Source organism: Scatophagus argus, chromosome 16 (assembly GCF_020382885.2).
Source record: "Scatophagus argus isolate fScaArg1 chromosome 16, fScaArg1.pri, whole genome shotgun sequence".
In the NCBI taxonomy this organism is placed as follows: domain Eukaryota; kingdom Metazoa; phylum Chordata; class Actinopteri; family Scatophagidae; genus Scatophagus; species Scatophagus argus.
In genome coordinates, this window is record NC_058508.1 from 10010995 (window position 1) to 10034299 (window position 23305).

A 23305-nucleotide genomic window follows, 5' to 3' on the forward strand; every position below is an offset into this window, starting at 1 on the left:
GACACTGAAAACATTAAAATCTTTCCTGTAAACCAGCAGCATCAGACTGAAGTTTCATACTATTTACATGATCCTGGCTGCTGTCACAGTATTTCTGTTTGCAGCAAATACAGAAAGCAAATAAACAAATGAATTAAATGAAGTGAATTCAAAAAGCTGTGCTCGTATATTTGAAGTAAAATTTTAAAAATTGTCTCAGCTAATATTTAAGTATATTATAAAACATCACTTTTACATACCAGAACTTAATTTTCTGTCAAGAAAATTAAGTTTTCTTTATAACTAGATTCAGGAAACTCGCATTCATTTGGAAGAGAGGCTCTAGAGAGCAAGTGTTCGCATTTAGCTGTTGTGTTATCACCTGAATCCTGTAATCTGCAGACAAAGCACTGGAATAAACAGGGTTTATTATCAGTGATGAAAGTTTAACTGGACATGTCAACAGTGTGCAAGGCCAAGCAGAAATCACTGGAGATAACAGCAACAGACTCATGGTGAGTCTGAGACTGTCCAGCTTTCAGCCTGAGGACTCTGCTGTGTTTTCCTGCTCAGAGCAACAGGAGGCAGTAGAAGACCTAAAATTCAACAGCAGTTTGTGTTGAATTGCAGTAAAGTAGTAAGCAAGTAATTGCAGTAAAGACCAAACGTTTAAAAGCTGCTTAAAGACAATCATAAAATCAACCTACTATCACTTTAACAGAATAGTTAGACATTTTGTAAGATACGATGTTGTTGAATCAGATGAAAAGATCAATGTCATTTCCACCTAAATAAAACTGGAATTATGAAGCAACAGTGCTAAGCACTGCACCACCGTGCAGCCCAGAATTTTCTTTTCTTTAATAATAATTAATGGTGACAACATAAATCCAAGTCTTGACTACTTGTGACATGACTGCTGATCCTTCTTTCATAGCCTGTCAGTGTCCTTCTCTATGCAAAGTCAACTTCCTCACAGTCTGCTATAAAGACTTGATATCAGCAGAAGAAGAGAAGCTCCCATCCGATCACCTTCAATACCAACATGTTCTCTGTAGCTCTGCTGCTGCTGCTGGCTGCTGGATCCTGTGAGTCTCACTGAGGCAGAGACACTGACAGTATGATCACAACACACTGACTGTTCACTGTTATTAAACTGATTTAATATTTTACACGTTTTCCTCCACAGGTGTGAAGTGTGAACAGTTGACACAGCCAGCCTCTGTGACTGTGCAGTCATGTCAACGTCTGACCATCACCTGTCAGGTCTCTTATTCTGTTAGCAGCCACCACACAAACTGGATCAGACAGCCTGCAGGGAAAGGACTGGAGTGGATTGGAGCTGCACGTGTTGGATACACAACAAATTACAAAGATTCACTGAAGAACAAGTTCAGTATCAGCTTAGACTCTTCCAGCAACACAGTGACTCTAAAAGGACAGAATGTGCAGCCTGAAGACTCTGCTGTGTATTTCTGTGCCAGAGACTCACAGTGAGAGACAACAGGAGGAGACTCATGCAAAAACTAGTTCCTCTATTTACACCACTGGGAACATTCAGTTGTCTCAGTGTCACTTTATTTAGTAATTTGTTTATTTCAGAAGCCCCGGATGAAAGAAAAAACAGCAAGGACGTGTACGTCGCCCGGATTGGCGTTATCGGGGCCTCACCCTGGAGCCAGGCCTGGGGTTGGGGCTCGCAGGCGAGCGTCTGCTGGCCGGGTCTCCGCCCACGGGACCCGGTCGGGTACAGCCCGAATAAGCGACGTGGGCCCGCTCTCTCGTAGGCCCACCACTCGCGAGAGGGTCCAGAAGGGCCCAAATCCCGGACAAAAACTCTGGCTATGGGGACATGGAATGTCACCTCACTGGGGGGAAAAGAGCCCGAGCTCGTGCGGGAAATTGAGCGGTACCGGCTAGAGATAGTCGGGCTCACTTCCACGCACAGCCTGAGCTCTGGAACCCAACTCCTGGAGAGAGGCTGGACTCTCTTCTACTCTGGAGTTGCTCATGGTGTGAGGCGGCGAGCTGGTGTGGGCTTGCTCATAGCCCCCCAGCTTAGCCGCCATGTGTTGGAGTTCTCCCCGGTGAACGAGAGAATCGTTTCCCTACGCCTTCGGGTTGGGGATAGGTCTCTCACTGTTGTTTCGGCTATGGGCCGAACGGCAGTGTAGAGTACCCGGCTTTCTTGGAGTCCCTGGGAAGGGTACTGGAATGTGCTCCGACCGGGGACTCCATAGTTCTACTGGGGGACTTCAATGCCCACGTGGGCGACGACAGTGATACCTGGAGGGGCGTGATTGGGAGGAACAGCCTCCCTGATCTGAATCCGAGTGGTGTTCTGTTGTTGGGCCAAGCGTGCAGCAGCCCGGGCGGTTGCGGAGGCAAAAACTCGGGTCTGGGAAGAGTTTGGGGAGGCCATGGAGGAGGACTATTGGTCGGCCTCGAGGAAATTCTGGCAAACCATCCGGTGCCTCAGGAGGGGGAAGCAGTGCCCTGCTAATACTGTTTACAGTGGAAGTGGGGAGCTGCTGACTTCGACTGGGGATATTGTCAGAAGGTGGAAGGAATACTTCGAGGATCTCCTCAATCCTGCTGACGTGTCTTCCGTTATGGAAGCAGAGGCTGAGGACCTTGAGGCGGGTCCATACATTGCCCAAGCTGAAGTCACTGAGGTAGTTGGGAAGCTCCTTGGTGGCAGAGCATCGGGTGTGGATGAGATTCGTCCTGGGTACCTTAAGGCTCTGGATGTTGTGGGGCTGTCTTGGTTGACACGACTCTGCAGCATCGCATGGCAGTCGGGGACAGTGCCCTTGGACTGGCAGACCGGGGTGGTGGTCCCTCTTTTTAAGAAGAGGGACCGGAGGGTGTGCTCCAATTACAGAGGGATCACACTCCTCAGCCTCCCCGGGAAAGTCTATGCCAGGGTACTGGAGAGGAGAATCCGGCCGATAGTCAAACCTCGGATCCAAGAGGAACAATGCGGTTTTTGTCCTGGTCGTGGAACACTGGACCAGCTCTATACCCTCCGCAGGGTGCTTGAGGGTTCATGGGAGTTTGCCCAACCGGTCCACATGTGTTTTGTGGACTTGGAGAAGGCATTCGACCGCGTTCCCCGTGGCATCCTGTGGGAGGTGCTCTGGGAGTATGGGGTCCGGGGTCCTTTGCTAAGGGCTGTGCGGTCTCTGTACTCTCGGAGCAGGAGCTTGGTCCGCATTGCCGGCAGTAAGTCGGACCTGTTCCCAGTGCATGTTGGCCTCCGGCAGGGCTGCCCTTTGTCACCGGTCCTGTTCATTATTTTTATGGACAGGATTTCTAGGCGCAGCCAGGGGCCCGAGGGTGTCTGGTTTGGGAACCACAGGATTTCATCTCTGCTTTTTGCGGATGATGTTGTCCTGTTGGCTTCTTCAGGCCAGGACCTTCAGCGTGCGCTGGGGAGGTTCGCAGCCGAGTGTGAAGCAGCTGGGATGAGAATCAGCACCTCTAAATCCGAGGCCATGGTTCTCGACCGGAAAAAGATGGTCTGTCCCCTTCAGGTTGGAGGAGAGTTCCTGCCTCAAGTGGAGGAGTTTAAGTATCTCGGGGTCTTGTTCACGAGTGAGGGAAGATGGGAGCGTGAGATTGACAGGCGGATTGGTTCTGCGACAGCAGTAATGCGGTCGTTGTACCGGAGAGCTGAGCCGCACCTATGGCCATGAACTTTGGGTCATGACCGAAAGAACGAGATCTCGGATACAAGCGGCTGAAATGAGCTTTCTTCGCAGGGTGGCGGGGCGCTCCCTTAGGGATAGGGTGAGGAGCTCTGTCACCCGGGAGGAGCTCGGAGTAGAGCCGCTGCTCCTCCACATTGAAAGGAGCCAGTTGAGGTGGCTCAGGCATTTGTTCCGAATGCCCCCTGGACGCCTTCCTGGGGAGGTGTTCCGGGCATGCCCCACCGGGAGGAGGCCCCGAGGAAGACCCAGGACACGCAGGAGGGACTATGTCACTCAGCTGGCCTGGGAACGCCTTGGGGTCCACCCGGAAGAGCTGGAGGAAGTGTCTGGGGCGAGGGAAGTCTGGGTATCCCTGCTCAAGCTGCTGCCCCCGCGACCCGGTCCCGGATAAAGCGGAAGAAGATGGATGGATGGATGGATGGATGTTTATTTATTTATTGTTATTACTGTTATTTTTAACTGTCAGAAAAGAACATTATGAGATATAATATTTCATCTTATCTGACTAAATTACATTATAAATTCTATTAGGATGGTGTTCAGATGGTGTGAGCTCTCTCTCTCTCTCCCTCACTCCTAAGCTCCACTGTAAGCAATCTAGGAGTTATTTTTGATCAGGAGATGTCCTTTAACTCACACATAACACACAGTTCAATGACAGCATTCATTCCACCATACTGCAAAAATTAGTCCATGCATTTATTACTTACAGGATGGATTATTGTAACCCCCATAATTCTCGAAAGACTCTCCAGCTAATCCAGCATGCTGCTGCATGATTACTCACCAGCATTAGAGATCATATTTCTCCTGTACTGGCTTGTCTACACTGGCTGCCTGTAAAATCCAGGATGGAGTTTAAAATTCTTCTCCTCACATATAAAGCTCTGAACGGCCAGACAGCATCATACCTTAAAGAGTTGACAGTGCCCTACTATCCCATCAGAGGTTTACATTCCCAAGATGCAGGATTACTTGTGGTCCCAAGAGTCTTCAAAAGTAGATTGGAAACATTTAGTTATCAAGCTCCTCTACTGTGGAGCCACCTTCCAGTTTTGATCCAGGAGGCGGACACCCTCTCTAAATTTAAGAGGAGACTGAAAGCTAAATTTAATTAAAGCAAAATTTAATAAAAGAGTTTGATCTGGACCTGCTCTAATTGGAAAGTGTCATGAGATAACTTTTATTGAGAATCAAAGCTATATAAAGCTATATAAAAGAACTGAATTGAATTGATATTATGAAAACGGTCTGACTTATGAGCACCCCACAGTGAGGAGGAGTCAATGCAAAACTCAGATGTCTTCCACCTCTACTTATGTGACTGCAGAGAGGAGGACAGAGAACAGTGGACACACAGTTTAACATGATGGACTATAGGACAGGACTGCTGCTTTTAACTGTCTGCTGGGCAGGTGAAAATATTCACTGATGTCAATTTGTTGTTTGAATTTATGTTATCAACTTGGATCACTTGAAGATCTGGTTTCTCTTGACGTGGCTGTGGCTGTTGAAACTACAATAATAACACTAATAATAATAATAATAATGACCAATAACAATAATCATAATAATAATAATTGTTCTAAAAATTTGCCAGAATAATGTCTGCGTTTTTCTCTCCTCATTTATTGAAAGGAGACTCTATGATCAGGTGTTCTCAGTGATCTTAACATTCAAATGTAGTTTTCTTTATTTTATTTTGTTAGCACACGTTTCAATTCCTGAGCAGCTTTTTTTCCTGAAAATATTAAAAATCTTGTCTGCTAACCAGCAGCATCAGACTGAAATCTTCATACTTTCTACATGTTGCTGGCTGCTGTCGCTGTATTTCTGTGTGCAGGAAATACAGCAGGTCAATCAATAGATGAGTTAAATGCAGTGAATACAAAAAGTTGTGCTCAGGAGTAATTCATGAATGTGATGTAGGAGATGCTGAGAGTAAATAAATTCTATGAGGAAAACAGTTTATATCATATTTCATGTTTGTTTTAATCACTTGACAACATGTTAAGCACACTGTAAACATGGTTCCTTTTGCTTCCATCAGTGCACATCATTATTGTTAATTTATTTTAGTTTAGATGCATTTTTATTAAGAATAATGATGATATTTACATAAGAAGCAACAGAATGTTATGATAGAGTATTAAACGTCCTCACCCCCTCTGCCTCTCTCCCTCTCTCTCTCTCTCTCTCTCTCTCTCAACCCAACCGGTCAAGGCAGATGGCCGCCCATCTTGAGCTGGGGTCTGCTCCGAGGTTTCTGCCTTCTAAAAGGCAGTTTTTCCCCTTTACTAATGTGCAAGCAGAGAGGATGAAAAAAACTTTTAGTTTTCCCCACAAATCTTCGTTTATGCAGTGGAAAACATCCATCCATTTTCTATACCACTTATCCATCAGGGTTGTGGGGGAGCTGGAGCCTATCCCAGCTGACTACGGGCGAGAGGCAGGGTACACCCTGGACTGGTCACCAGTCAATTGCAGGGCCAACACACAAAGACAGACAACCACACACTCACACCTAGGGGCAATTTAGAGTAGCCAATTAGCCTAATGTGCATGTTTTTGGTATTGTGGGAGGAATTCGGGATTCCAACCTGGAATCCTCTTGCTATGAGGCGACAGTGCTAACCACTGCACCACCGTGCTGCCCTGCAGTGGAAAACAGTTTATTATTATTATAATTATTATTCCTGACTAAATAATATATTTATACTGAAAGAAATTCATGGGTATTCATGACATCCATGTACTGGGGGTCATATGTTTCTCTTGAATTCTTTTAAAGTTTAATTATTTTCTCAAGAGTCCATTTCTGTTTTATTCCTCTTGTGATTTACTTTCCACTGATGTCCTGAAAATGATCTGACTTATGAGCACCACACTGTGAGGAGGAGTCAATGCAAAACTCAGATGTCTTCCACCTCTACTTACGTGACTGCAGAGAGGAGGACAGAGAACAGTGGACACACAGTTTAACATGATGGACTATAGGACAGGACTGCTGCTTTTAACTGTCTGCTGAGCAGGTGAAGAATTTTTTTTAAATGTCTTTTGATGTTAGTCTGAATTACATCTGGTAATTAATGTAACTTTTATTTTTGCTTTGACAGGTGTTGATGGTCAGACTTTGACAGAATCTGAACCAGTGGTTAAAAGGTCTGGAGAATCTCACAGATTGACCTGTACAGCCTCTGGATTCACATTCAGCAGCTTGTATATGGCCTGGATCAGACAGGCTCCTGGAAAAGGACTGGAGTGGGTTGCATTTATATACACTGGCAGTTCTCACATCTATTACTCCCAGTCAGTCCAGGGTCGATTCACCATCTCCAGAGATGACTCCAGCAGTAAACTTTATCTACAGATGAACAGTTTGAAAACCGAGGACACAGCAGTGTATTACTGTGCCCGAGAGACACAGTGAGAGACAATAACAAGAGGGTCATACAAAAACTGCTTCCTCTGTTTACCACCACTGGGGACATTTAGCTTCTTCAGTTTCTGAATCTAATTCTGAACATGATCAAGTAAAATTTTGAGTAGCTACTGAATTAATATGGAGGTCTCATCTTGTCTGGTATGTCAGAATGTTAAACTCAGTTACAGTCTACAGAAATATATTGACTTAATATAAAAAATTCTAATAGTACAAATGTCCTGAAAAAAATTCAGTATTAGTATGAAGAAAATGTGTCCATATGTCTTCATAAATACATGGATGGAAATCATACATGAAATACAAACACACACGCTTTCCTGTCCAATGCTTGCAAAAACAAAAATAAGACTAAATAAGTTTGATAAACCTTTCATAAACCTTTACATCGCAAATTAAAGACTGTTATTGAAAAACATTTAGTTATTTTATGACTCCATGAGTGCAAAAAATGAGTGGCTGGTAAAACAATATTTTTCAGTTTCCTTTGCTGTTGTAGAGATTTTCTACAGATGAAAATTATTTGTTTTATTCATTTGACAACATGCATAAGAACTGGCACAATATTTGATATTAAACTGTTGTCAATACAGCACATTTAGGCATTAATAGTTTACAGTAAAAGCAAAGATTACAGTCTTAGGGACATCATCAAAATGTTCCAGCTGAGCATGTAATGAAGTTAAAATATCACATGTAATCTGGGCAGGTGAAGAATTTTTTTTAAAAGGTGATTTCCAGACATGTTCTCACTCTGCAGATATAATAACAGTCAACACACTCTTCTATTGGCTCCACTCACACCAACATTGATGTTTGATTGTATGCAAACTCAGTGAGCTTCCTTGTTCCTCAGCTATAAAAACTTCACATCAGGCTGTCAGTGGAGTTCACAGCACGTCAGTTTCAACATAAACCATGTTTTCTGTAGCTCTGCTGCTGCTGTTGGCAGCTGGATGTGAGTCTCTGTGCATTTGTCAAAGTCAGCAGTTCTTCTTTTGCAGTATAACTTGATCATTTGTTCCAAAACATTTTCTCTTTTCAACAGGTGTGAAGTGTGTACAGTTGACACAGCCAGCCTCTGTGACTGTGCAGCCAGGTCAACGTCTGACCATCACCTGTCAGGTCTCTTATTCTCTTGGCAGCTACCACACAGCTTGGATCAGACAGCCTGCAGGGAAAGGACTGGAGTGGATTGGAAGTGCACGTGTTGGATACACAACAGATTACAAAGATTCTCTGAAGAACAAGTTCAGTATTGATTTAGACTCTTCCAGCAACACAGTGACTCTGAATGGACAGAATGTGCAGCCTGAAGACTCTGCTGTGTATTTCTGTGCCAGAGACTCACAGTAACACAAACCATCAGTGGAGCTGAACAAAAACCCCTCAGTGCCTGAACACTTGGAACATGAAGCCACCAGAGGAGGAGCCCTCAGACCACTAATGATTTCAACACCAGCTCACTGTTAAAGAGACAGATAAAGCAGGGGAAAGTATAAAGGAATATATCCATCCATCCATTTTCTATACCGCTTATCCGTCAGGGTCGCGGGGGAGCTGGAGCCTATCACAGCTGACTACGGGTGGGAAGTGGGGTACACCCTGGACTGGCTGCCAGTCAATCGCAGGGCCAACACACAAAGACAAACAACCACACACTCTCACACTGACACCTAGGGGCAATTTAGAGTAGCCAATTAACCTAATGTGCATATTTTTGGTATTGTGGGAGGAAGCCGGAGTACCCAGAAGAAACCCACGCAGGCACAGGGAGAACATGCAAACTCCACATAGAAGGGCCCAGGCTGAGATTCGAACCTGGAACCCTCTTGCTATGAGTCGACAGTGCTAACCACTGCACCACCGTGCCGCCCATATAAAGGCATATAATTTTCATCATATTCAATATCCATCCATCCATCTTCTTCCGTGTGTGTGTGTGTGTCAGTGAGAGATGAATCTGAGCCAAAACAAAACCTGTCACCTCATTTTTGTCAATTAATTTCATTTCAAGATTTTCTGACACAGTGATTCTGGTACATCATTTTGATTTTTATGTTTTCTGAAATGTGTTGGACAATAAATTGGAAAATCTGAAATCATTTGAAAAAGGTTTCAAGTTCAGACTTGCTTGAATCAAATTTGTTTGGTTGGTATCACAACTGCAAGGTTTATCAAGTCCAGGAAACTCTGTCCTCCAAGTGAGGACGAAAATGTGGAGCAATGGAAAAGAGTTTATTGTTATTATTATGCCTGACTGAATTAACTGGTACTGAAAGAAAAACATGGATATTCTTGGCACCCATGTGCTGAGGGTTATATGTTTCTCTTGAATTTTTTTCAAAATGTAATCAATATTAGCATTAATATTAATTATTCCTTTTGTGTTGTTTTGTATTCCTTTTTTGTTGTTTCCATTTACTTTCTACTATTGCTTTCTGATGTCCTGAAAATGGTCTGACTTATGAGCACCACACAGTGAGGAGGAGTCAATGCAAAACTCACATGTCTTCCACCTCTACTTATGTGGCTGCAGAGAGGAGGACAGAGAACAGTGGACACACAGTTTAACATGATGGACTATAGGACAGGACTGCTGCTTTTAACTGTCTGCTGGGCAGGTGAAGAATTTTTCTAAATCTCTTTTGATGTTAACGTGAATTACATCCAATCATTAATGAAACTTTTATTTTTCTTTTGCCAGTTGTTGATGGTCAGACTCTGACAGAATCTGAACCAGTGGTTAAAAGGCCTGGAGAATCTCACAGATTGACCTGTACAGCCTCTGGATTCACAATCAGTAGCTACTGGATGCACTGGGTCAGGCAGGCTCCTGGAAAAGGACTGGAGTGGGTTGCTGCTATTTACAGTAGCTACATCTACTACTCTCAGTCAGTCCAAGGCCGGTTTACCATCTCCAGAGACGACAGCAGACAGCAGGTGTATCTGCAGATGAACAGTCTGAAGACTGAAGATTCTGCTGTTTATTATTGTGCTCGAGACCCACAGTGACTTAAGTTGGTGGCGCAGCTGCACAAAATGCTACAAGACATGAAGTGAAAGAAAATTAACTGGCTCCTGAAAATCAACTAATACTCAGCATTTCAACTAATTAGGACAATATAATGTTTGTAAACTCATCTTTCCCACGGTTACCACGTGATTAATGTGCTTACGTCAGTCAACAGTCCATTGAGAATACTTTTATTGTTCTTGTCATTTTATAAGCAGTGTAGTCTAACATGAGAAGTTGATTATATTTTTATCCAGTGATGGTCTGAATAAATGATGTCAACAGTGAAAATAAGAAAAACACTGACAACATCAACAAAAAAAGATTTCCCTTCTAATGAATTACTTTTGTGACCAAATAACGCAATAATAATAATAATGTTTATTTTGATTTAAAAAATAATAATCATAGATACTATTTCAAGACAGCAATACTCAATTATTTTGTTGTTTCACACATTCAAGCACTGAAATGTTCCACAGACACACAAAGTAAAACAAGGATAATAACAACATAAGTTCCTCTGAAAAGCAAAAATGCGAAAACATAAAAGATGATAAATTGACACTTTTTAGTCTGGATCAGTGAGGATCAAGAACCACAATGTTAAACAACCAGTTTGACATGGTTTGCGCATTTTTATAAGTATTATTAATAGTTTACAGTTAAAGCAAAGATAACAGTTGCAGGGACATCATCAAAATGTTCCAGCTGAGTGTGTAATGAAGTTAAAATATCACATGTAAATCAGAGGTGATTTACAGGCATGTTTTCACTCTGCAGATATAATAACAGTCAACACACTCTTCTATTGGCTCCAGTCACACCAACATTGATGTTTGATTGTATGCAAACTCAGTGAGCTTCCTTGTTCCTCAGCTATAAAAACTTCACACCAGGCTGTCAGTGGAGTTCACAGCACGTCAGTTTCAACATAAACCATGTTTTCTGTAGCTCTGCTGCTGCTGTTGGCAGCTGGATGTGAGTGTCTGTGGATTTGTCAAAGTCAACAGTTCTTCTTTTGCAGTATAACTTGATCATTTGTTCCAAAACATTTTCTCTTTTCAACAGGTGTGAAGTGTGAACAGTTGACACAGCCAGCCTCTGTGACTGTGCAGGCAGGTCAACGTCTGACCATCACCTGTCAGGTCTCTTATTCTCTGAGCAGCTACTACACATCTTGGGTCAGACAGCCTGCAGGGAAAGGACTGGAGTGGATTGGAATGAAATATACTGGAGCTTCATACTACAAAGATTCTCTGAAGAACAAATTCAGTATTGATTTGGACTCTTCCAGCAACACAGTGACTCTAAATGGACAGAATGTGCAGCCTGAAGACTCTGCTGTGTATTTCTGATTTCAACACCAGCTCACTGTTAAAGAGCAGTTGAAAAGTATTAATTAGTACAATTTTCATAATACACAATATAAATAATATTAAATATACAGGGGAGGCATCTTCCACAAAATGTCTCTTCTTTCTGACTCACAATAGTTATAAGTTCCCTAAACCAGTTCTCCTCAGCCTCTCTTCACGGTCAGTTTGGCCAACTTTAATAAAATTAAATAACTGATTTACTTCTGAATAAAGATCAAATGAGCCTGATCATCTTTAGCCTCATAAAGAAGTATAGTGTGAATGTGTGTGTGTATGTGTGTGTTTGTCAGTGAGAGATGAATATGAGCCAAAACAAAACCTCATGTCACCTCATTTTTGTCATTTTATGTCATTTCAAGATTTTCTGACACAGTGATTCTGGTACATCTGTTTAAATTTTATTTTTTTCTGAAATGCGATGGACAGTAAAAATCTGAAAACATTTGAAAAAGGTTTCAACTTTAGACTTGTTTGGATCAAATTTATTTGGTTGGTATCACAATTCCTGCAATGTTTATCAAGGCCAGGAAACTCTGTCCTCCAATGGAGGACAAAAAATATTTGTCTTCCACCTTTATGGCCTTGAATGCAGGGAGGATGAAAAAAACTTTTAGTTTTCAAGACAAATCTTCTTTATTATTATTATGCCTGACTGAATAATTTACTGGTCCTGAAAGAAAAACATGGGTATTCTTGACACCCATGTACTGAGGATTATATGTTTCTCTTGAATTTCCTTTCAAAATTTAATCAATATTTATATTAATATTAATTATTGTGATTTTGGGATATTGTGATTTACTTTCCTCTGATGTCCTGAAAATGGTCTGACTTATGAGCACCACACAGTGAGGAGGAGTCAATGCAAAACTCACATGTCTTCCACCTCTACTTATGTGACTGCAGAGAGGAGGACAGAGAACAGTGGACACACAGTTTAACATGATGGACTACAGGACAGGACTGCTGCTTTTAACTGTCTGCTGGGCAGGTGAAGAATATTCACTCATCATAATTTGTTGTTGGAATTTCAGTTATGATAACAGTTTTCATGATTTCTTTTTTGCTTTGCAAGGTGTTGATGGTCAGACTCTGACAGAATCTGAACCAGTGGTTAAAAGGCCTGGAGAATCTCACCGACTGACCTGTACAGGTTCTGGATTCACATTCAGCAGCTACGGGATGCACTGGGTCAGACAGGCTCCTGGAAAAGGACTGGAGTGGGTTTCTGCTATCAGCAGTAGTGGTGGCAGCACTTACTACTCTCAGTCAGTCCAAGGCCGGTTTACCATCTCCAGAGACAACAGCAGACAGCAGGTGTATCTGCAGATGAACAGTCTGAAGACTGAAGATTCTGCTGTTTATTATTGTGCTCGAGACTCACAGTGACTGGAGTTGGTGGAGCAGCTGTACAAAATCTTTCAGTCACATTGGCTCCAGTCAGACCAGTCTTGATGTTTGATGTTTTGATACACTGATGGCAGCAGAAACATTTATGTCAGCAGTGTGCAAGGACGTGTAGAAATCAGGAGAGATTATAGTACCAGTGTGGGGTATCTGAGACTGTCCAGCCTGAAGCCAGAGGACTCTGAGACAGACAGACACTGGATAAAGGAAGCAGAGAGACTTTACAAAAACACCACAGAATATTTGTTCACAAACACCAGCAGGTGGCAGCAGAACTTAAGTCAGATGACACTCAAGCTCGAACACACAAAACACACACACTATGAAAGTCCCAGCAGATGTTGTGAGGAGTGACATCCTGTTTGTCAGTGTTACATTGAATGTGCCTTTTCACAGTAATGATGGTTAATAATGTTCTCATTATTGATCTTCAGCCCACCAAATGTTGCTGGCCTGAATCAGTTTGGGTATAAATTTATGTTCTGGTTTGATAACTTGAAAACCTTTTAAATAATCAAAAACATCCTAATTAATATTAATTATAACCATAACATCAACATTTGTTATATATATCTGTATAGAAGGGCCTTTCACAGTGAAAGTCACAGAGAAAAGGTGGCAACTCCTCTTTAAATTCTGAACATGCTGCATACACCTTGAGCTGCTTGACAGGACGGATGCAGTTACTTAGAAGAAATAACACTAATAACAGAAAAAACACTTGGAACATGAAGGCACCAGATGAGGAGCCCTCAGACCACTAATGATTTCAACACCAGCTCACTGTTATAGAGACAGATAAAACAGTGGGAAAGTAGGAATATAATGATAATATACAATATAAATAATATTAAATATACAAGGGAGGCATCTTCTACAAAGTGTCTCTTCCTTCTACAATGAAGTTGTTGAAAATAAACTTATACTAAACAAAGCTACAAATTAAAACAATACAATGTCAATTTTGTGGAATCTAAAGTGACTCATCTGATGCTGAAAAATGCAGTTTCAGTTTGTTGTATAAAATCACTAGACTAGACTCAGTTTTTTCTAACCTCAACAAAAGTCATTTAGGAATTTGACTCAGCACGTTTTGAATAATGAAATGTGACTATGTAGTATCTGGAGATTAGTATGATTGGCGTCTTCTTGGTATTTATAGACAGGTGCAGTGATGCTCTCCTGGGGCCTCTTAGTAAATATGATTTCAGCTCCAAAAGTAAATGGGAAAGAGGAAGATGGTCTTTCTCCCACATCTTTTGGTGATTGGAAAGGCCATGGGTCAATTTCCAGATGTATCCTTCTTTTGTTCTTACGTAAACATTTGACCTATATAAGCACATAACTGGAGATTTTTCAGCAGTGTGATCCTCATTTAGCCTGGATCCACTCACACGCATGTACTTGATGCTGTGCTTCTTGCAAAAAACTTTTTACACAAGCGGAGATCTCCTTCAACATCTTCACATCATCGTTATCAATTATACAACAACTACAAGGTGTTTACCATCAGCAGTAAAAAGATGGTATCTGTGCATGGGCAGGAATAATCCTCTGCCTTCATGTGTTACAATTTCTGTAGTTTTGCCAGATTTTAATTTGCTTGGAGAAAACAATAAAAGTTCCAGAATCATCTGCAAACACTGAGACCTGCAATGAATCATATCTTTGTTCAGATGTACATAGTGAGATTGCGCAGCAATGATAATCAGGTTTAATAATGTTTTAATAAATAAGTATAAAATTGTACATAGTGTTTAATATCAAATTAATGTGAATTCGACTCACTCACACATTAATAGTTTACAGCCAAAGCAAAGATAGCAGTTGTAGGGACATTATTAAAATGTTACAACTGAGTGTGTAATGAAGTTAAAATATCACATGTAAATCAGAGGTGATTTTCAGGCATGTTTTCACTCTGCAGATATAATAACAGTCAACAGACTCTTCTATTGGCTCCAGTCACACCAACATTGATGTTTGATTGTATGCAAACTCAGTGAGCTTCCGTGTTCCTCAGCTATAAAAACTTCACATCAGGCTGTCAGTGGAGTTCACAGCACGTCAGTTTCAACATCAACCATGTTTTCTGTAGCTCTGCTGCTGCTGTTGGCAGCTGGATGTGAGTCTCTGTGGATTTGTCAGTCAGCAGTTCTTCTTTTGCAGTATAACTTGATCATTTGTTCCAAAACATTTTCTCTTTTCAACAGGTGTGAAGTGTGAACAGTTGACACAGCCAGCCTCTGTGACTGTGCAGCCAGGTCAACGTCTGACCATCACCTGTCAGGTCTCTTATGATGTTAGTGACTACTACACAGCTTGGATCAGACAGCCTGCAGGGAAAGGACTGGAGTGGATTGGAAGTGGAGCTGTTGGATACACCACATACTACAAAGATTCCCTGAAGAACAAATTCAGTATCAGCTTAGACTCCTCCAGCAACACAGTGACTCTAAATGGACAGAATGTGCAGCCTGAAGACTCTGCTGTGTATTTCTGTGCCAGAGACTCACAGTAACACAAACCATCAGTGGAGCTGAACAAAAACCCCTCAGTGCCTGAACACTTGGAACATGAAGCAACCAGAGGAGGAGCCCTCAGACCACTAATGATTTCAACACCAGCTCACTGTTATAGAGACAGATAAAGCAGGGGAACAGTATAAAGGAATATAATTATGATACACAATATAAATAATGTTAAATATACAGGGGAGGCATCACAATAGTTATAAGTTCACTAAACCAGTTCTCCTCAGCCTCTCTTCATGGGCAATTTGACCAACTTAAATAAAATTAAATAACTGAATCGCTGCTGAACAACGATCAAAGGAGCCTTATCATCTTTAGCCTCATAAGGTGTGTGTGTGTGTGTGTGTGTGTTTGTCAGTGAGAGATGAATGTGAGTCAAAACAAAACATGTCACCTCATTTTTGTCAATGCATGTCATTTGAAGATGTTTTGTCATCATGATTTTGATGTTTTCTGCAATCTGACTGCAGAAAAGATTTGAAAAAACTTGTAACTTCTGTTTAATCCAAGGTCACAGTTTATATTCATGACTGTACAGTTTATTCATATCAGCTGATAAACATGGGTATTCATGCCACCCATTTACTAATTTGTTAAAAGTTGTTCCTGATCCCGTTTCTAATGTTTAACTGATTAATATTGGCAGCAGTTCTCTTAATCTTAATTCATTCAAGGGTTTTCTTTCCCATGATGTCCTGAAAATGTTCTGACTTATGAGCACTTTGTAACAAAGTTGGCAATGTAAGATCCTGGACAAAATTTCGTGAGGTGTGAATTGTCTTTACCTTTTTATTTGTCAAAACTCATCATGCGTTTCACCTGCTGCAGTCTGCGATGAATAGTGAGGGGAAATCAACTTAGATGTCTGTCAACCTGTTGCACGGATTCTACTGGAATATTAAGGAGGGACTCATGTACGGTAAAGATTCATCCTCCAGTTATACGATACAGTCACTGCGATCCAAGTCAAATCCAGTTCCACACAGTGAGGAGGAGTCAATGCAAAACTCAGATGTCTTCCACCTCTACTTATGTGACTGCAGAGAGGAGGACAGAGAACAGTGGACACACAGTTTAACATGATGGACTATAGGACAGGACTGCTGCTTTTAACTGTCTGCTGGGCAGGTGAAAATATTCACTGATGTCAATTTGTTGTTTGAATTTATGTTATCAACTTGGATCACTTGAAGATCTGGTTTCTCTTGACAGGTGTTGGTGGTCAGACTCTGACAGAATCTGAACCAGTGGTTAAAAGGCCTGGAGAATCTCACAGATTGACCTGTACAGCCTCTGGATTCACATTCAGCAGCTACTATATGGCCTGGGTCAGACAGGCTCCTGAAAAAGGACTGGAGTGGGTAGCCTGGATTGACAGTGGTAGTGGTAGCAGCAAATACTACTCTCAGTCAGTCCAAGGCCGGTTTACCATCTCCAGAGACAACAGCAGACAGCAGGTGTATCTGCAGATGAACAGTCTGAAGACTGAAGATTCTGCTGTTTATTATTGTGCTCGACACTCACAGTGACTGGAGTTGGTGGAGCAGCTGTACAAAATCCTACATCAGTCATTTCTCACTCTGATGGAGTCCAAACAATGTATTTATGCTTTATGCTTCATTTTAAATTATATATTCAAGTGATCTTTTTAAAATAAGTTTAATGAGTTAAGAGATGTTTTTCTTATTTTAAATGTCATAAAAAATACGGAAAAGTCCTGAAAGTGTTCATGAGAAATTTTGTTATTCAACAATACACACACACGCACAAACACAAGCAGGTACAAAATACAATAAAGATTTCTTGTTGATTAGAGGACCAAATACAGGACAACGATGTGGCTGCCGAAACTACAAAAATAACACTCATAATAATAATAATTATGATCAATAACAATAATTATAATAATAATAATTGTTCTAAAAATTTGCCAGAATAATTTCTGTGTTTTTATCTCCTCATTTATTGAAAGGAGACTCTATGATCAGGTGTTCTCAGTGATATTTACATTCAAATGTAGTTTTCTTTATTTTATTTTGTTAGCACACGTTTCAGTTCCTGAGCAGCTTTTTTTCCCTGAAAATATTAAAAATCTTGTCTGCTAACCAGCAGCATCAGACTGAAGATTTCATACTTTTTACATGATGTCGGTGTATTTCTGTGTGCAGGAAATACAGTAGGTCAATCAAAAAGTTGTGCTTAGAAGTAATTCATGAATGTGATGTAGGAGATGCTGAGAGTAAATAAATTCTGTGAGGAAAACAGTTCATATCATATTTCATGTTTGTTTTAATCACTTGACAACATGCTGAACACACTGTAAACATGACTCCTTTTGCTTCCATCAGTGCACATCATTATTGTTAATGCAATTCTGATTTTAGTTTAGACGCATTTTTATTATGAATAATGATGATATCAGAATCAGAATCAGAATTCCTTTATTAATCCCTGGAGGGAAATTCTTGTTTCTACAGACAATTGCACATGCAGTATTCCCGACCAAGAAAGGAGAAAAGTGCAGAGTATATAAATAGGATAAACAAAAACTAAAAGCTCAAGTACAGTAGTATTTACAAAAACTGTATTCAAAAAATTTTTTAAGAAAATTTAAAAATACAGGTATGTACAATGTGTAAAAGTAGCCAATATGTACATTGTATAAACAGTGAGTGTGTCCGTCACAGTGCTGAGTTTAACAGTTTGATGGCGACAGGCAGGAATGATTTCCTGTGTCGCTCTGTGGTGCATCGTGGCAGTATGAGTCTGTTGCTGAACGAGCTCCTGTAGCCGATCAGCACATTGTGGAGAGGGTGAGAGGGAAAGTCCAGTATAGTTCTTATTTTGGACAACATCCTCCTCTCAGACACCACTGTCAGAGAGTCCAGTTCCTCTCCCACAACATGGCTGGCCTTCTTGATGATTCTGTTGAGTCTGTTAGTGTCCCTCACCCTCAGGCAGCTGCCCCAGCGGGCAACGGCATATGTGATGGCACTGGACACCACCGACTCGTAGAACATCCTCAGCATCGTCCTGCAGATGTTGAAGGACCTCAGCCGCCTCAGAAAGTAGAGGCGGCTCTGGCCCTTTCTGTAGACCATGTCCACGTTCTTGCACCAGTCCAGTTTGTGGTCTAAGTACACCCCCAGGTATTTGTACTCCTCCACCACCTCCACAGTGTCCCCTTTGATGTTGATAGGGGTCACTGGAGCCTTAGTCCTCCTCAGGTCCACCACCAGTTCCTTGGTCTTTGTCACATTGAGCTGTAGGTGGTTTTTCCCGCTCCATGTGACAAAGTTGTCCACTACCGTCCTGTACTCTCTCTCATCCCCCCCAGTAATACACCCAACCACTGCAGAGTCATCAGAAAATTTCTGAAGATGGCAGGACTCTGTGCAGTGCGTAAAGTCTGTGGTGTAAATAGTGAAGAGGAAGGGAGAGAGGACAGTCCCCTGTGGAGCCCCGGTGTTGCTGATCACTTCATCTGACAGGCAGCACTTCAGGCGTACGTACTGCGGTCTGCCCGTCAGATAGTCTGCGATCCAGGACACCAGTGGGGCATCCACCTGCATCGCTGTCAGCTTCTCAGCCAGCAGAGCCATATTTACCATTACGTAAGAATCAACAGAATGTAATAATAGAATATTAAACTGTTGTTAAAACAACACATTGAGGGATTGGTGGTTTACAATAAAATCAAAGATTACAGCTGCAGGGACATTTTTAAAATGTTCCAGCTGAGTGTGAAATAAAATAGTTAAAATATCACATGTAAATCAGAGGTGATTTCCAGGCATGTTTTCATTCTGCAGATATAATAACAGTCAACACACTCTTCTATTGGCTCCAGTCACACCAACATTGATGTTTGATTGTATGCAAACTCAGTGAGCTTCCGTGTTCCTCAGCTATAAAAACTTTACATCAGGCTGTCAGTGGAGTTCACAGCACGTCAGTTTCAACATAAACCATGTTTTCTGTAGCTCTGCTGCTGCTGTTGGCAGCTGGATGTGAGTCTCTATGGATTTGTCAAAGTCAGCAGTTCTTCTTTTGCAGTATAACTTGATCATTTGTTCCAAAACATTTTCTCTTTTCAACAGATGTGAAGTGTGAACAGTTGACACAGCCAGCCTCTGTGACTGTGCAGCCAGGTCAACGTCTGACCATCACCTGTCAGGTCTCTTATTCTCTTGGCTACTACACAGCTTGGATCAGACAGCCTGCAGGGAAAGGACTGGAGTGGATTGGAGCTGCACGTGTTGGATCCTCCACATACTACAAAGATTCTCTGAAGAACAAGTTCAGTATCAGTGCTGACTCTTCCAGCAAAACAGTGACTCTAAATGGACAGAATGTGCAGCCTGAAGACCCTGCTGTGTATTTCTGTGCCAGAGACTCACAGTAACACAAATCATCAATGGAGCTGAACAAAACCCCTCAGTGCCTGAACACTTGGAACATGAAGCCACCAGAAGAGGAGCCCTCAGACCACTAATGATGTCAACACCAGTTCATTGTTAAAGAGACAGATAAAGCAGGGGAAAGTACAAAGGAATATAATTGTCATAATACACAATATAAATAATATTAAATATACAGGGGAGGCATCTTCCACAAAGTGTCTCTTCCTTCTGACTCACAATAGTTATAAGCTCACTAAACCAGTTCTCCTCAGCCTATATATTTCCTCAGGTTATATATTTCTCTTGAATAAATTTTTCAAAATTTAATCAATATTAATATTAATATTAATTATTCCTTTTGTGTTGTTTTGTATTCCTTTTTTGTTGTTTCCATTTACTTTCTACCATTACTTTCTGATGTCCTGAAAATGGTCTGACTTATGAGCACCACACAGTGAGGAGGAGTCAATGCAAAACTCACATGTCTTCCACCTCTACTTATGTGACTGCAGAGAGGAGGACAGAGAACAGTGGACACACAGTTTAACATGATGGACTATAGGACAGGACTGCTGCTTTTAACTGTCTGCTGGGCAGGTGAAGAATATTTCTAAATCTCTTTCATGATAACATGAATTACATGCATTAATTAATGTAACTTTTATTTTTGCTTTGCCAGGTGTTGATGGTCAGACTCTGACAGAATCTGAACCAGTGGTTAAAAGGCCTGGAGAATCTCACAGATTGACCTGTACAGCCTCTGGTTTCACATTCAGCAGCTATGACATGAACTGGGTCAGACAGGCTCCTGGAAAAGGACTGGAATGGGTTGCTTATATCAGATATGACAGTGGTTACATCTTCTACTCTCAGTCAGTCCAAGGCCGGTTTACCATCTCCAGAGACGACAGCAGACAGCAGGTGTATCTGCAGATGAACAATCTGAAGACTGAAGATTCTGCTGTTTATTATTGTGCTGGAGAGCCACGGTGACTGGAGTTGGGGGAGCAGCTGTACAAAATCCGACAGTACGGATCTTTACTGGGCTGGTAGAGAATAAACATTTTTTTTTTAATTATTGATATTATATATTTTATTGTTCATGATTTCTTAAAATCATGTAATTTATAAATTATTTAATATTTGTCTAAATAATGCTTAATCGGAAAAAACAAAACAAAACACAACAACAATCACTTGCTGAAGAAAGAGTCACAGACAACAATAATAACAATTTTATTATTATTATTGGTCAAAGTTGCTATATCTGTGTGGTGAAACTGTCCATGTGCTGCTCAGCGCAAGAAATTGCAGAAATTTTAAATAAAAAAGTCTCAAATAGCAAATCCAGTCAGACCACAGCAGCATCCCAGTTTACTGATGTCCAGACTGTGACAAAGCTGAGATAAGAACACCAGAGAACTGAAACCAGCAGGAACAATCTGTTTTACTGACCAGTGATGGTCTGTGTAAATGATGTCAACAACATTCAGTTAGCTGGTGATACATGAGTATATTAAGAACAAATGAACAGTGAAAATGTTGGCAAAATCATCAAAAAAGATTTCCCTCCCAACAAATGCATACATTTTTTTCAGAGACACAGTAACACAATGTTGAGTTATTATTTTACTGCTGTGAAATCAATTCAATAATAACAATAACAACAACCACAATAATGATGATGATTTTGATATAGATAATAATGATACATGCTATTCCAAAACAATATACAAGTAATATTCAACTATTTGCAGAATCTCACAGAATGACCTGAACAGCCTCTGGACTCATATTCAGTGACTACTGGATGCACTGGGTCAGACAAGCAGTCAGAGGTTTGAGAAGCGCCTTGTGACTGGAGGGTTGCCGGTTCGATTCCACCCTGGACTGGCAGGAATGTGGATGGAGTGTGTTTCCTGTGTGTTTCACTGCATGCTGCATGTGTGTGTTCAATTAGTGATGGATTAAATGCAGAGAAAGAATTCCAGTGTTTGCAAAAAATATACTGACAAATACAGTTTGAGGTTTTGAAGTTTTTGAAGCAACATAAACATTAAATGGCAGTCAGTGTCAAGTTTCTGTCTCCTCTGTCATGTTAAACTTACTGACACTCAAACCCTGGACTGAACTCGAGTTTTATACTCACACCATTTGTGAGCTCGCTTCCCCACAGCACTAACAGAACAATTAAAGTGCTGCATCAATATGTTTGAGAAGCTCTAGAAGCTCTGAAGCCTGTCGAGACTTTGAAATCTAATTTCCCATTGAATGATGACACATTAACAGTGATACACATTTATTTAATAAAAACACATCTGTCAGTGTGTTGGGACAATTCATCATGACTCACAGTAACATCTGCCCCTACATGTGGACAATGATGTAAATACGTTGCCTTTAAACACTCTGTAATCTACAACATTCAGTTTTTCAACTTCAACTGTAACATATTTTTACAGTGAATTAAGTCATAGCAGGTAGACTATTTTGCTAAATTAATCATCTTTATGGTAACATTAAAGTCCATCTGAACATTTTACAAATATATGTTCTTTCAGTAAAAGCATGGATTTCTCTCTACTCTGGTCACTCTTGGAGACACACTGCTTGCACTGTCACCTGATTTAAATGAAATGTTATTCATTAACGTGCAATTAAATGTTTCTCACAAGCAAGTGAACAAATAAAGTTGAAGAGACACAGCTGATGATGATGTTAAAAAAAATTCCTCTTATGTACAGTGGCGACAGTGCATCAGAAACCCTGTCCACATGTCCTTGTTAAGTATGCATCTGACATTGATTTTTACATTTACATCTTGTCTAAACTTTGATTGTTAGTGATTTTGATTGGATTCAGCTGTACAAACACAAAAAAATTACAATTAAAAACAGAAAGTCTCTAATGAAACATAATTGGAAAAAAGTAATATTTGATAGTAAATAAAAATACTAAGTCATGTTTCTATGAACCTTTAACAGAAATATCATATTGTAGACTCTAAAATGTAATAAGAGAGTATAACACATTTGCATAATATAGTATAATACAGTCCAATAGCAGAGCATCGTACATGTCATATAGTACTGAATGTATTTTAATTCCATCCTTCACACTGTTCTGTCCCAGTTTGGCCTCAGTCTTCTCCCTGTAGTTGTTCTTGGCCTCTCAGATTCCTCTTTAGCTCCTTTAAACTCTGACAATCAGGAGTTTAAATGAACACAAATGTGTGTTTGGTTTCTCAAATGTGTGTTTTTGCTTGTAGCTTCGATTATTGTCTTTCTTTTCTTGTGAGTATTTCTGAGGCACAACATCAGGAGACCAATAGCAACATTTCAAACAACTGAACTACTGAGCACAAAACACAAATTCGAGTTAAATGTCAAATTACAGAAGTCACAGACGAGACACAATCCTTCCCATGAGGAG

The 23305-nt window shown here is 40.9% G+C and overlaps 5 gene segments (V, D, J or C); all 5 read left to right on the forward strand.

Moving 5' to 3' along the window:
- Positions 1-1011: 1011 nt before the first annotated feature.
- LOC124073556 lies at positions 1012-11508 on the forward strand. The segment is given in 3 exon segments: positions 1012-1067; positions 1169-1370; positions 11421-11508. Coding segments are annotated over 3 exon segments (333 nt in total).
- On the forward strand, positions 7568-8705 carry LOC124073360. The segment is given in 2 exon segments: positions 7568-8092; positions 8183-8705. Coding segments are annotated over 2 exon segments (348 nt in total).
- Positions 11509-12441: 933 nt separating the features above from the next.
- On the forward strand, positions 12442-13608 carry LOC124073348. The segment is given in 2 exon segments: positions 12442-12520; positions 12605-13608. Coding segments are annotated over 2 exon segments (363 nt in total).
- Positions 13609-14887: 1279 nt separating this feature from the next.
- Positions 14888-15600, forward strand: LOC124073359. The segment is given in 2 exon segments: positions 14888-15061; positions 15150-15600. Coding segments are annotated over 2 exon segments (348 nt in total).
- A 3778-nt stretch (positions 15601-19378) lies between these two features.
- Positions 19379-19931, forward strand: LOC124073372. The segment is given in 2 exon segments: positions 19379-19480; positions 19571-19931. Coding segments are annotated over 2 exon segments (345 nt in total).
- Positions 19932-23305: the final 3374 nt, after the last annotated feature.